The sequence below is a fragment of the Trematomus bernacchii genome, unplaced genomic scaffold (assembly GCF_902827165.1).
Source record: "Trematomus bernacchii unplaced genomic scaffold, fTreBer1.1, whole genome shotgun sequence".
In the NCBI taxonomy this organism is placed as follows: domain Eukaryota; kingdom Metazoa; phylum Chordata; class Actinopteri; order Perciformes; family Nototheniidae; genus Trematomus; species Trematomus bernacchii.
The window spans coordinates 3,672,050-3,685,246 of NW_022987839.1; the positions used below are offsets into that span (position 1 = coordinate 3,672,050).

General features: G+C 38.2%; 2 protein-coding genes across 2 annotated transcripts; one reads left to right on the forward strand and one right to left on the reverse strand.

Annotated features, from left to right (window-relative positions):
- The first annotated feature begins 175 nt into the window (after positions 1–175).
- On the forward strand, positions 176–9,217 carry mettl17 (methyltransferase like 17). The gene is made up of 14 exons (XM_034153230.1): positions 176–361; positions 1,343–1,484; positions 2,587–2,736; positions 2,828–2,915; positions 3,747–3,828; positions 4,002–4,075; positions 5,041–5,135; positions 5,614–5,684; positions 6,456–6,563; positions 6,761–6,829; positions 6,958–7,008; positions 7,096–7,188; positions 7,788–7,984; positions 8,940–9,217. The coding sequence occupies exons 1-14, from the start codon at positions 293–295 to the stop codon at positions 9,034–9,036; spliced, it is 1,386 nt and encodes a 461-aa protein (XP_034009121.1). The 5' UTR covers positions 176–292; the 3' UTR covers positions 9,037–9,217.
- sdr39u1 (short chain dehydrogenase/reductase family 39U, member 1) lies at positions 9,216–12,994 on the reverse strand. Its single transcript, XM_034153231.1, has 6 exons — positions 12,867–12,994; positions 11,805–11,911; positions 11,470–11,552; positions 10,927–11,048; positions 10,679–10,831; positions 9,216–10,143 (listed from the first exon to the last, which is right to left on the reverse strand). Exons 1-6 carry the CDS (start codon positions 12,880–12,882, stop codon positions 9,716–9,718), a joined length of 909 nt encoding a protein of 302 aa, XP_034009122.1. The 5' UTR covers positions 12,883–12,994; the 3' UTR covers positions 9,216–9,715.
- Between the last annotated feature and the right edge of the window lie 203 nt (positions 12,995–13,197).

A 13,197-nucleotide genomic window follows, 5' to 3' on the forward strand; every position in this document is an offset into this window, starting at 1 on the left:
TATATGTTGTCACTTCAACAAAAAAGTAAGATTGGGCAATATTTAGTTTGTATTTTGGAAACTTTGGGGAGTAAACTAAGCCATAATAAATGAGGGCGGAGTGGGCCCTCCTGTTTGTGCCTATAGCACGCGGAACATAAATTCGGCACCAAAGGTTCCGTGTAAAGCATTGGTCGGAATTATTTTGTTGACGGAAAAGCTCCTAACGTGCCTCCATGCTCATCAGAGTAAGAATGGAACATAAAATAAAAACAATTTGAACACAACAATTGAACTTTCAGGCTCAAAAGACATGGCTTCAAGGAGATATGGCGCGTGTGTCCTTTATCAGAGGGCCGCTGTCCTGAGGATGATGTGCAGGGTGAGTGTCATTGAACGCACCATCTTCACCATGGAGGTCAGGCAGAGAAGATTTTACAATCAGGACTGAGATTAACACACATCTATAATGTAGCTTTGTTCACAGCTTTATCTATACACGAGTAAAGTTTACATGAATATAAATGTATTTATAATATTTCTTCAATCTCCAATAGATTTACTGTTTTGCTACTCTCGATTTTGAATCGGAAGTGTACTTGAATGTATTTAAAAATTGGTAAAGGTTTACCTGCAGAACATGTCTGAATCTGAGTCTGAATTAAGTGATTATTAAATACCAAACAATGCAAACATGTAAAGCAGTTTATCTTTTATATATGGCAACAGGAATATACATTGTGAATTTCTGTATATCTGTGAAAAGTTCATTTTCGATAAGATAGCTATGAATTTATTATTGCAAGTTATCTCAAGTTGAAAATTGCTTTGATGGACTGCAGTTTTTATATAAAAAACCACAACATTGGCTCTAAAACTATCTAATTACATTTTTTGTCTGTCTATTATTTTTGTTTTAATCTATGACAATAAGTATGTTTGTTGCCCACAAGAGCTCAAATAGGTGGTAAAGAAAAAAATATTTGTACTTATCCAAATCTTATGTATTTGTTTGTTTATTCATCTGTTTATTTATTTGTTGTTTTATGTTTTTGTTGTGTTTTTCAATAACAAATGCATTTCTTTACGAAAAAAATAAATATATATGTTAATAATTTTTGGGAGAAGGGGTGGGATTAAATAAGTGTAAACTGCTTCCCACCCTTTTTCAGATGTGTAATTAAGTAGATCATTTGTTTATATATAATTTAGAGTTAGTAATATTTGTGTTTATCAATTTGACTCGGCTTAAGTTTGTATAGTATAATAATTCTCATGTTTCGTTTAATTATTATTGTTATTTTTTTGTATTATTGTTTGTTTTACACATTCGAAATAAATCAAATCAAATCAAAATCCTCAGGGTATGAGTGCAGAGGCAGACCTGCAGTCCCAGGTGGATTTCCTCAAAGGAAAACCACACAGGAATCACCCAGGTGTGACCAACCTGAAGACTCTGCGCCTCCCTGAAGAACTCCAGATGGCTGCACGGTGCATCATTCAAAGTACGTTATGATCAGAGAGGGCAAAAGTACACACATGCTTTACTCAAGTAGAAGTAGAGATACTTGTGTTTAAAAATACTCTGGTAAAAGTAGAAGTACTGACTAAACTTCTTTACTCAAGTAAAAGTAAAGAAGTATGGGCTTTGAAATGTACTGAAGTAAAAAGTACCCATAACTACCAGCTGTTGTAAAGAGTACCTGACCTCCCTTTATATTAATAGAACAATAATGTCATTGTTAGCTAATGAATGTTTCCATGCTGAACAACGGCAACATGACAACGTTTTCATTGGTCCCTCTTCTTTAGAGAAGACCAGGAAATGATGGATACACGGATCGTGTTCAAATCAATAGGCACGCAATTACTCTAAATAATAATGACCACGCCACCAAACACACATTCAAACTAAAGGAACCAGCCTGTTTGGAAAATGTAAGAAGTAGAAATACAGGTATTTGTAATGTAAGAATTAAAAGTAAAAAGTCGTCAGGAAAATAAGTAGTGGAGTAAAGTACTGATACCAGAAACATGTACTTAAGTACAGTAACGAAGTATTTGTACTCCAATACTTCCCACCTCTGGTTACTAGTGAATATATGGAGGAAGCGATAAATCTATATTTCCAGATAAACACTGACTGTTCCATGCATGCATATAAATACAGAGTAATCATATTAAGAAAATAGTAACATTTTTCGAGTTTGATAAGACGTAAATAAAACGTTCGCTAATATGTGTCTAATTCTCAATTATTATTGATTTAGACAATGTATTTGTCTATCAAAATAGTTTCATTTGTTTGATTTTAAGATACTACCCCTTTGAAGAACAATACATTATATTAATTTTGTGCCTCAGCCCAAGGACAAAAGTTATTTGCCCCCACTTTACTCCCCTAGACCGAGTCTGTATCTCTCGCCTGAAGCGGTAAAATGTAAGAAGTAGAAAGTACAGGTATTTGTGTTAAAGTACTGAAGTACAGCAACGAAGTATTTGTACTCCACTACTTCCCACCTCTAGTTATGACTATAGCTATATCAGTTTGCATATGAAATGTTTCCATAGATGCACTGTGTGACTCTTTGATCTCTCCACATGTAGGAGCTGAGGTGCCTCGGCTGGCTGACAGAGCTCACAGCCTCACAAACTTCCTGTGGAGCAGGAAAAGTCCCGTGGAAGAGTCATCTCTGAGGAAGAGAGCTGTGAAACTGGAGAAAGAACTCTGGGAGAAAGAGATGGATAAGAAAACAGGTAGGTGTCATACTAGTAATGAAATAGTAATGGATTTTAAATGATGATATAAAGAAGCAGCTGGGGAAGTAAATGTGCTTCTACTTTACAGATATAGATGAACAGCTACTGGAAGACCGCATCAGGAAAAAAGTGTTCTCAGAGCTAAAAAAAAACACATATCGCTGGAAGACCACAAAGTAACTATTTGATTTTATCTACAAATTATTTTATAGAAATATATGATATATACCAGATATATTAAAATGATAAATGTGTTCAGAAAAAACATGAATTGATTAAATTACTTTCAATAATGGAGCATTTATAAGCACTTTTTACCCAAGAGAAGACAGTGGGTGTTTCTCAATGTCGAGGAAGGCTGCTCCAGAACCACTATTTCAAGCATACTACATCATCGAGTGCCGCCGAAGGACTGTTCCAATGTCCAGCATACTTGGAATTCTACCGAGGCCGGCGTACTTCGCAGCGAGACATTTAAAAAAATGTGTAGACTCCGCGGTCTTAAAATCCCCACAATGCTTTGCGCACGGACCAATTTCCAAATCTTTGGCGGAAATAGCGCTCCATTTAAGGCGGGGCCTCGCATATGACGCACACCTGCACACCTGTTAGCCTGTTCCAAAATTCTTTGTTTTCCGAGGCTAGGAAGGATTCTTGCCTCGCTTCTGAAGCAAGTGACTCGGAAGATGTGCTACCAAGCAAGCGTCCTCGACATTGAGAAACACCCACTGTATGAGTATAAATTGTTCCAATGCAGATGAATATTTAACATTTTAAACTATTTATATACCTAATGCACATTGCCAACTTATTTCAATTTATCATATTGACACTAGCTTTATATAAAGTTTGTATATTTATTTTTTATTTCAAAATCTTATTTGGGTATCTAATACAGACATAAGTTGTGCGGCAGTTTTCCCTCTCTGCTGTTAAAAGTGGAGTAGGTGATTTCTCCTGTTTGATTTTGAGACAAGTTCCTGCACAGCTCCCTCTCTGTGTTGCAGGTATGATGAAGAGCTGTGCGTGGTTTACATGGCGTCTCGGCTGGCTGGGGGCTATGCAGCAGTGAAGAGAGCTTTGAACGAGGTAAGGAACAATTGGAGAAGATCAAAGGCTTACTGACGTGTTCATACCTGGGCTGTCGCACGGAAAAATACAAAATACATCTTGTTATTTGTGAGTTATGTTTTTCTGGATGTGTTCAGAGTCAGAGCTTTACTTGTTCTGTCCTTAATGTTATTTTTTTTTAATCATTTCAGATAAAGAAGAAGGATTCCTCTTTTGCCCCTCAGTCGCTCCTGGATTTTGGTTCAGGGTTAGGAACAGTTGTTTGGTTAGTATTATTTATTTATTTATTCATTTATTTGTTTTTTTATTCCACACATGGCAGTTATTTTAAAACAAAACATGTACACTTATACTGGTTGTTGTTTTTTTTAAAGCGCATGGTGGAAAGGAGCAGGGAGAAGAACATCTTATTTTACTGCCCCTTCTTATAAAAAAAAAAAAAAAAAAAAAAAAAATAACAATAAAAAAAGTCAAATAAAAGCAATATTCTTTCCGTCACAGTTGCTTACAAATACTGAAACATAAAACCAGAACACAATCAAAAGTCAACTTCATACTGTCTAAATAGGCTTTCTTTATACATGTTCTTAAACATAAAAATGTTCTCACCGCCCATTAAAGTGGACCTATCATGCTATATTTGAATAATATAGTGTAGGACCATACCTATATAAGGCATATTTATACTTTTTTTTTTTCAAAATACCAAACAGATCATGCATTTTAGCCATGCCTCATTTCGCTCAATTTGACAATTTATAGCTCTGTTTTTGCAAAGGTTGATTCTGTGAGAACAGCACCATCTAGAGGCCTGGCATATGTACTACAACGTCTCCAGCGCTTTCGAACGGCAATGGCCGTGGCTGTCTCCTCCTGATTGGTGGAGTTGGCCCAATAGCCGTAGTGCCACTGTCCTGACGTCAGGACAGTGTTCAAATCTGGATCAGTTTTTATCAGATCCGTTGCAGCCCCTTTTTTAGAGATTTGGGTATGGAGGAAAATAGAGAGGGTTGTGTTTTCTGACACTTGGTGAGTTCACTGGAACACCGGGGACACATATTCATGTATAAAAGACGTACAAAAGTGCATTTTGCATGATAGGTCCCCTTTAAATCATTCGGCAAAGAACTCCACTACTACAGTACGAAACACTGGTGCACCTTAAAAAGAGTTTTCATGTAAATTAGAAGATTGTTATTCATATAAAATCTCTCTCTGTCTCTCCCTCAGGGCGTCACACTCGTACTGGGGCGACTCCTTGAAGGAGATGGTGTGTGTGGACAGCTCGGGGCCGATGAACGTCCTGGCAGAGCGACTTCTCAAAGGTACAAACACAAACTGTTATATCAGCTCTGATTTATTTAGGGCTTTGGTCAAAAAGTTGATGAGACAATCTATTTTATTTATTTTTTTGTATAATTTTTTTGTTTTAACAGGATGAGTGAGGGTAAAATTACATTACATTACATTCAAGATCTCATGATACCAAGAAATTAATTGGCAACAACATATGACTAATTAAATGAGATAGTACTAAGTAATACTTCATCCCCACTCATTTTTTCAAAACAAACAAACACTGACCAAACCTCGTCTGCCTCCCTTCACACACACACACACACACACACACACACACACACACACACACACACACACACACACACACACACACACACACACACACACACACACACACACACACACACACACACACACTATATTCTATATTTCGTTGAATTGTTTTTCCTTGCTACTGTCTATCTTGATGAGAAAACCTAAGCATGTGTTTTTTGTGTTGAGCAGGTGATGAAGAAAGAGCGGAACCTCACATCAAACAAGTTTATTTCAGACAGTTCCTCCCTGTCTCTCCTAAGGTAAAACACTTTAGTTTTTTGCAACAGAAAAACACAGTCTGTGTTGAGTTCAGTTTAAGAGTTTATTTTTGATCCATCAAAATGTCAAGATCCAAACAAATCAGATTCTTGCTATATATAGGCAAACATTGAGATTAAAGTCAAATGAGAAGACAGACATGTTTTCATTATTTTTGGAATTTGAGGCAATCGGGCCTGGATAGTAAACCTTCCAATTTAAAAGTCTTTACATTTGATGTTTAAGAATTGTTGGAACCGTGCAAAGACGTTGCATCGTTAGAATTCCTTCTTTACAGTTAGTTTTGTGTTTATTTTTCGGCGTCAATTATATTACTGTACATTCTTTAGAGGTGGGGTAGGTAAGTTTGAGAGACCGGCTCGAGATACACTTTTTGTTATATTCCATGGAATGCTCTTAACATCCCGATAGCAATGAATATCTTAAGTGCTTTGACAAAAAATCCATAAAAAAATATCATCTGTGGAAGCCGTGGTACTGTAAAAAGCACGACCAATCATCTGAGCCGGCCCGGCTAAAATAACTGGATGGCCTACCTGCCTGTCAGCCTTCCATCTGTACACAAACTTATCTCGTGCCCTCATTGGTCATGTGCGCGTTCGTGTGTGTTGGAGGAGGGGCTCTGTAAGGAAGTGGCAGATTTTTTCCGGCTGTGTATTTTCAAATTCTAGCGCACTCGAGCTGGTTTCTCCAAAATTACCTACCCTACCTTTAAGGACAAGGAGCCCTGACAGTTGTTGTTTCTCCTCCAGGTGCAGTTTGACTTGGTGGTGGCAGCCTTCACTCTGTCGGAGCTCCTGAATGTGAAGGAGCGAGAGGACGCGGTGTTAACTCTGTGGAGAAAGACCAGCTCCTACCTGGTTCGTTAAAATAAAGACTTGACTTCACCTTTAGATGAAGTGAACTATTGTTGTCCTTCCACATTTAGTGAATATAATCTCAATTTTAAAGTATTTCTGTGTAAATCGCAACTTGTCTTAAAAACTTTTCTGGTAACTAGAAGCATTATCTTACTTATTAACATTTGATTATGCTTTTTTCGTCATTTATTTTGCAGGTGCTGGTGGAAAATGGGACTAAAGAGGGCCATCAGATGCTTATGGAGGCCAGAGGCACTTTATTGAAGGTAGTCAAATACAGTTTACAACATGGCACTTCAAAATCTCCAAGAGGAATTTTGTTTGGCACTTCTCTGTAAATGATTTGATGCAATTAATGAAAGCAATATGATGACCTGCAGTTATTTTTCTCCAGAAACAAGACAAGATTGTCCATGACATCAGACCAGCAGCAGTGTTTGCTCCGGTACGCTCAAATCTCAGATGATTAAAACATCACGGCATCTCTCAACCATTCTACAGTATTTTCTCTCTTTTTGTTTTGTTTCTCTAGTGTCCTCATGAGCGGACCTGTCCTAAACTGGCCTCTGCGATCACCACACCGTGCAACTTCAATCAGATGTACCAACCTCTGCCTCTGCCCGGGGTAACATCAAACTCTTGACCTCAGTAGTAGATAGGAAACGCATATATGGATTCCACTTAGGTTTTAATTAAAGGTCCCCTATTATACTGTTTTTCATCAATATATTATAGGTCTCAGATATATACAAACATGTCTCTGAAGTGTTTGCCTCCAAACACCAAACAGATCATTGCAGCATCCCATAATCCCCTCTGTTTCAGCCCTGTTTCAAAAGTGCTGATTCTCTGTCTGTTACTTTAGATGAAAATAAGGAGCCCCTCCCCACGCCCCTCTCTGAGAGATATTTGGTTAAAAAGAACACAATGGTGCTCAAGGAGGAGATTCAGGTGATAAGGTGGGGGAGGGGGTTACCTTGGTTGGTGATTGGCTAATGGTTACACAAGCCAAAAAATCGTTATGACATCATAAAGTGGCCAAAATCTGATCAGCTCATTTTCAGACAGGTTTTTATATAAATGGATCAGGACAAAAGAGAGAGAATCTTTGTTCCTGAAACTTTCAGAATCTCTTTACACAGAGGGGACACATGTTGATGTAGAAAAGACAGGAAAAATTGGATTTTGCATAATAGGTGACCTTTAATTAATTCCTTTTTTCAGCGCAATGACCGGCAGACGGAGAAGTTCAGCTACCTGATTCTGGCTCGGACAGAACTGGGGGGCACAGAGTCTGAAGGCGTGGATTGGGGCAGGCTGATCTCTCCGGTGAAGCGCAGAACGAGACACGTGCACTGTCGGATGTGCTGCCCTGACGGAAAACTGCAACACCTGGTGGTGACCGCACGGAAACAGAGCAGGTAAAAGTCACACATACGTCAAAACTTATCGACAGGAGCAGCATAAGAGTTGTTGATGGGGAGCCAAAGCTTGGGATCAATTTGTCAGAAGTTTTAACGGCAGCAGCAAATAGCGGGGGTTTCCCTGCCTATGAAACACTTGTGCAGTGTTTATTATTGGGGGTATTATCAAATTTAAGGTACATATATAGAAAAACTATGTAAAAAGAAACAAAATAATTTTCTTATACTAGTCGCCTAGTGCCAGGTATTGATTGAATTTGATTTAGTCGGGCCAATACCTTAAGTTAGTGATACAAATTAGTGATGTTACGTTCGCGAACGATCCGATTCTTTTGAACGGCTCTTTGGTACGAACAAAGGGAACCGAGTCGTACTTGGTGAGAGCCGTTCTTTTTATCGTTGGTTCACTGCCTGCCATAAATCCACTCGCCTTTACGGGAACTCGCTTTCCTGAATGCACATTAGCCGTAGATGATGGCATAACGCATGCTGCTTGAGTAGTAGTTTGGCTGCCTGAGAGATGTAGCAAGTTATACATTTTTCTGTGAGTAAAAGTAGTTTCTGGCAATACAGTCAATCATTATCCTGGTGATTATTTAGCAGATAAACCTATTAGCCCCGCCCCCTTAAAAAAGAAACAGCTCTTTTGAACGGCTCTCGGAAAGGAACGGAGCCATAAGATCCGGCTCCCTTCAAAGAGCCGTAATTCCCATCACTAATCAATTTTAAATAACTGAAGAAGCCAAACTTTTAAAATTTTGCTCAAACACAAACAGCTCTTCAAGAACCTTTCCTAAATAAAATAATTATCTATAATTGGTCATTTGTCAGGAACTTTGTCTGATCAAAGTTTTAGGGAACAAGACCACAAATCAACCAAATATTGACGACACATTTCTGACTTACGGTACGTCTCAAATTAACTGAACATTGTTTTATTTCCTTCCATCAGAGATGTGTACCGCTGCGCCCGGAGCAGCGACTGGGGAGATCGACTGCCGATGCTTCAGGGAGACGATGAGGACGCAGAGAGTGATTCAGAGCGATGATTCAGCTACAAAGAGACTCAAACTTTATACTTTTGAAACAATGGAAACACTCCGAAATTGTTGACGAACGACTCAGAAATCAGCTTTTAGTTGTACAGAACATGTGCATTTCCTCACTGGATTGTAAATGACCGACTCATTTGACAACCTCTGACTACTTTAATAAAGAAATCACAACATACTTTACTATGCTTTATTGTGCAACACCTTAAACAAATCTGAATCCATGTCTTGTAACATGTATTCTGCCATTTTGACAGTAATGTGATATTTCAAAAGGCATAAAAAGTAGAATGAGTGGTTTCCCCTTCTGCATGTTTCTGTACTTTAGAATAAAACTCACAGATAATATGGATAATTATCAGTTCACTGAAATAATTCTGAAGTTCAAACACACCATTGAATGGGAAACAATACAGAGAGAAGTGGACTATTGCAAAGACCACATTTCAAAATGTTATGATGTAGTGATGTATGCACACCTGTATTTGTGTGCCAACTGATATATATTTTTAATGCTTAGTATGTACAAACTGGAAAAATCGGATTTATTAACTGGTCTTATTTTCTAGGAATCCTTGATTTGAGCTGACACGATTTGTTTAAATCTTGTAATCCAGTAAATATGAGCACACATTTACAGAAAGTTCTTAGTCAGCACACGTTCCTTCAACATCTGTTAACTCTCAACGATCTCTTTCAGGGCTGAGGTCAGATCAGGGTACTTGTACTGAAAGCCGGCCTCTTGAGTCCTCTTTGGTATGACTTTCTGTCCCTCCATGAGGACCACGGCCCTCTCAGAGCCCATTAAGGTGTTCATGACGAAGGCAGGGACAGGGAAAATGGTGGGTCTCCTCAGCACTCGGCCCAGCTCTTTAGTGAACTCCAGGTTGGTGTTCAGAGCGGGCGCCACACCGTTGAACACTTGTTGTGAAGGCGAGGGGGTGTCGGCAGGGGGCTCCAGAGCGTGGGCGATGAGTCCTGCCAGGTCCGAGACGTGGATCCAGGGGAACGGCTGCCGTCCGGACCCCAGGGTGCCCCCCAGGCCGAGCCAAAAGGGGAGCAGCATCTGCTTCATGGCACCACCATCACGGCCTAAAACTGCCCCTGGAGGAGGGGGGGAGGAATGGATGTTTGAGATGACACATGGCAAGATTTATGTGCATTTAATCAATCAATATACTTTAATATTATCAGAATCAGAATACCTTTATTCGTCCCACAGAGGGGTTACAGCAGAAAAGAGCCAAATACAGCTTAATGTTAACTAAGAAGCATGCATTAAAAAAACATTTAAGATACAAACATTTAAGAAAATAACACAATTTACAAACATATGGCTCAATATCATAAATTACAGATTTATCTTAGGGGGATTTACAGTGTGTACAGCACTGTGTGTCCTTACACCCTCGCAGTATAAAAAAGGAAAAAACTCCCAAAGAAATCCTGCAATTAACAGTGAAATAAATGTTGTGTAAATGGAATAGGAACTCACTACTATCCTGCATTTCCAAGTTATTTTTATTGTTTTGTTAACATGAAAAATGTGCCTATTTTCTGATTCAATATATGGTTAATGAAAATTAAACTTACTAGGTTTCTACTGTCACTTCATGTCAAATATGCTCCATTTACGTACCAGACCTGATGACGACTTGTTTGGTGGTGTTTGTCACATTCTCAGGAAGAAGAGCCGAGGCCTCCCACTCTTTCAGGAGTTTGGAGAGGATGTCAAATGGTGTCCATTCACTCTCTTCTGTGTACTCAGCTATCAGACTGGGCTTGTAACAAGCTATGGATCAAAAGGAGACATTATAAATATAAATATAAATAATTGTCACTGACATATATTTAAATATACAGTTTTGTTATGAGGCAGAAACTCACCTACTCCTGATACCACGACCCAGGAGTGAGGAGGATTGGGGGAAGCAGCAATGGCTTGAGCCAAAGATTTCGTAGTGTCAATACGACTGGAGAATAAATCCTTTTTATAGCTTTCATTCCACCTGAGACCACAAATAAAAACTGATCAGGTGGAGACCCAGTCTCAACAGCAAAACACATACAAAAATCGCATGATCAAAATGTCAATTTATATACATGTTAAGTGGATCAGGACATGGGGGCAAAACAACTTTAACGGGAAATTCAAAGCAGGTCAAAACTCAAAAGTAAGCAGACATCAGATTTAGAACCTGTTTGCAAGGATTTACAACAAATATCCTTCGAAGTCTGCTCCGAATCTTTGTGATAAGCCCTCACTCGTAGTGCTTCCTAAATGTATTGGATATGGCTAAAGTCACTGCTTTGTACAGGCCAATCCCGAACAATAACGTTTGCAAACATTTGACCATTTAGTGTATTAGCTACTGAAAGAGTGTAGTTGTATTAGTAGTGGTTGCAGCTTCTTCTTTTTGTATTGCTCACCATCGTAGAGGGTTCATTAGATTCTCTCCAGCCAGGTTGACGGCACCCTCACATGGTGGGAGGCCATGAGACTCCAACTCCCCCTGCAGATATACAGAAGAAAATAAATGTATGAATGACTCCGGATGTAGATACAGCACATTGATCTCAAATTATGCGACATTGTGTGTCTTGAAAGGCGTTTAAAAATATATAATGTATTATAACTATCTTCAATAAAGCCAATTAAATAAATAAAAAAAGATTCAACAGACAGGAGATGACTTTTCTCACAATAAGAGATGAAATTGGTCCCTACTGTTTGACTACAATTCTGAATTAACTGGAGATCATACCCATGTTATCTTCCCAGGGCCAGGCTGGCGAGATATCACTGTGACCTCATGACCTTTGTTTTTCAGCAGGCGAGTAAGTTCTCGTCCAACGAAGCCAGATCCCCCTCCTACAGGGCAGAACATATAAAAAAAATGATCATAAAAACAGAGGAACTAAAGAGGCACACATTATCAGTTACCATTAATGAGAGAAAATATGGTTTAGTTTACATGTACACAAGTTTTAATCACATTTATTGGGCTGCATTATTATGTTTTTTGGAACTAAAATACAAACTCATATTTAGAGGGTTTCTTAACTTTTCACGTCCCTGCCTGGTAATGTTTCTTAAAACTGTAGAATAAACTTTCTAGGATCGTGTCAATTGCAAGCTAAATAGTTTGCATCCCCAAAAACCCTTGACTCAGCTATAATAAATGGAATTTATAAAGCACCTTTCACGGGACCCAAGGTCGCTATATACAGAAAAGATGAAGAAAACCAGCAGAATATCTTTCATTATGAATTTCAAATTAACTACTTTCATGTGTAATATGACCTTCTCTATGTGTGTGTGTGTGTTTTATTCACTGCTTGTTTGATTTTTTTTTTTTTTTAAAAAGGTACGCAAAGATACATTTTCACTTCAAAGAAATTCAGTATATATATATATATATATATATATATATATATATATATATATATATATATATATATATATATTTGCTCTATTTATACACAAAGAATTGGAAACAATAAATGTATGGATGTCACATATAGCATAGAAGTCATGTAATTGTGCCAGTGCGCATGCGTACTAGACATGCTTACAAAACAGGACTTTAGCACAGTTAGCAACAATTACAAACACAGTGACAGTTTTCTAGGTGTAATCAAATAGTTGACACGCTTGAATAGCTGTAGTTTTCTGCACGCACATAATGCACACGTACTACTACTTATATACTCAAATTATACCTGCAAAGCTAACATTAGCTAACAGATAGCTGGTAACGTTATGTCACTTTGACCTTTCCAAAGCGACTTTATAAAACGATATATTTATTAAATAACGTACATACCTATTAAAACTCTCATCCTTGTTGATTTCCGCTCCAAATTATGAATGAAAAAGCTAAACGACACAGCAGGTTACAGTTTCCTTCAGACTGTGTAGCAGTCAGTCAGTGAGTTGTGTCGAGGCTTTTTGGACCAACAGGGCTTCCGTATTTATGGAGATGCGTCATTTTGTAGTTTAATATCTTTTTGTTGTCCCATCTGTTTATTGGTTTCAAGAAAATACCAACATGTTAATTTCCAAAGTCGAAAAAGGAACACACAATAGATATGAAAGGTTACAGGCTACAACAATAAATGGCAGGCATGTGATGATCAGTAATATACTCTTTATAA

What these genes read in the sequence shown, in the direction of transcription:
- mettl17 (XM_034153230.1), top strand. Translation starts at nt 293, where the DNA reads ATGGCTTCAAGGAGATATGGCGCGTGTGTCCTTTATCAGAGGGCCGCT. An exon ending in TCCTCCCTGTCTCTCCTAAG is followed by an intron (nt 5,685 to 6,455) that starts GTAAAACACTTT and finishes TTTCTCCTCCAG; the next exon opens with GTGCAGTTTGACTTGGTGGT. An exon ending in ACCGCACGGAAACAGAGCAG is followed by an intron (nt 7,985 to 8,939) that starts GTAAAAGTCACA and finishes TCCTTCCATCAG; the next exon opens with AGATGTGTACCGCTGCGCCC.
- sdr39u1 (XM_034153231.1), bottom strand. An exon ending in GCCCTGGGAAGATAACATGG is followed by an intron (nt 11,553 to 11,804) that starts GTATGATCTCCA and finishes GTATATCTGCAG; the next exon opens with GGGGAGTTGGAGTCTCATGG. An exon ending in ACAAGTCGTCATCAGGTCTG is followed by an intron (nt 10,144 to 10,678) that starts GTACGTAAATGG and finishes CCCCTCCTCCAG; the next exon opens with GGGCAGTTTTAGGCCGTGAT.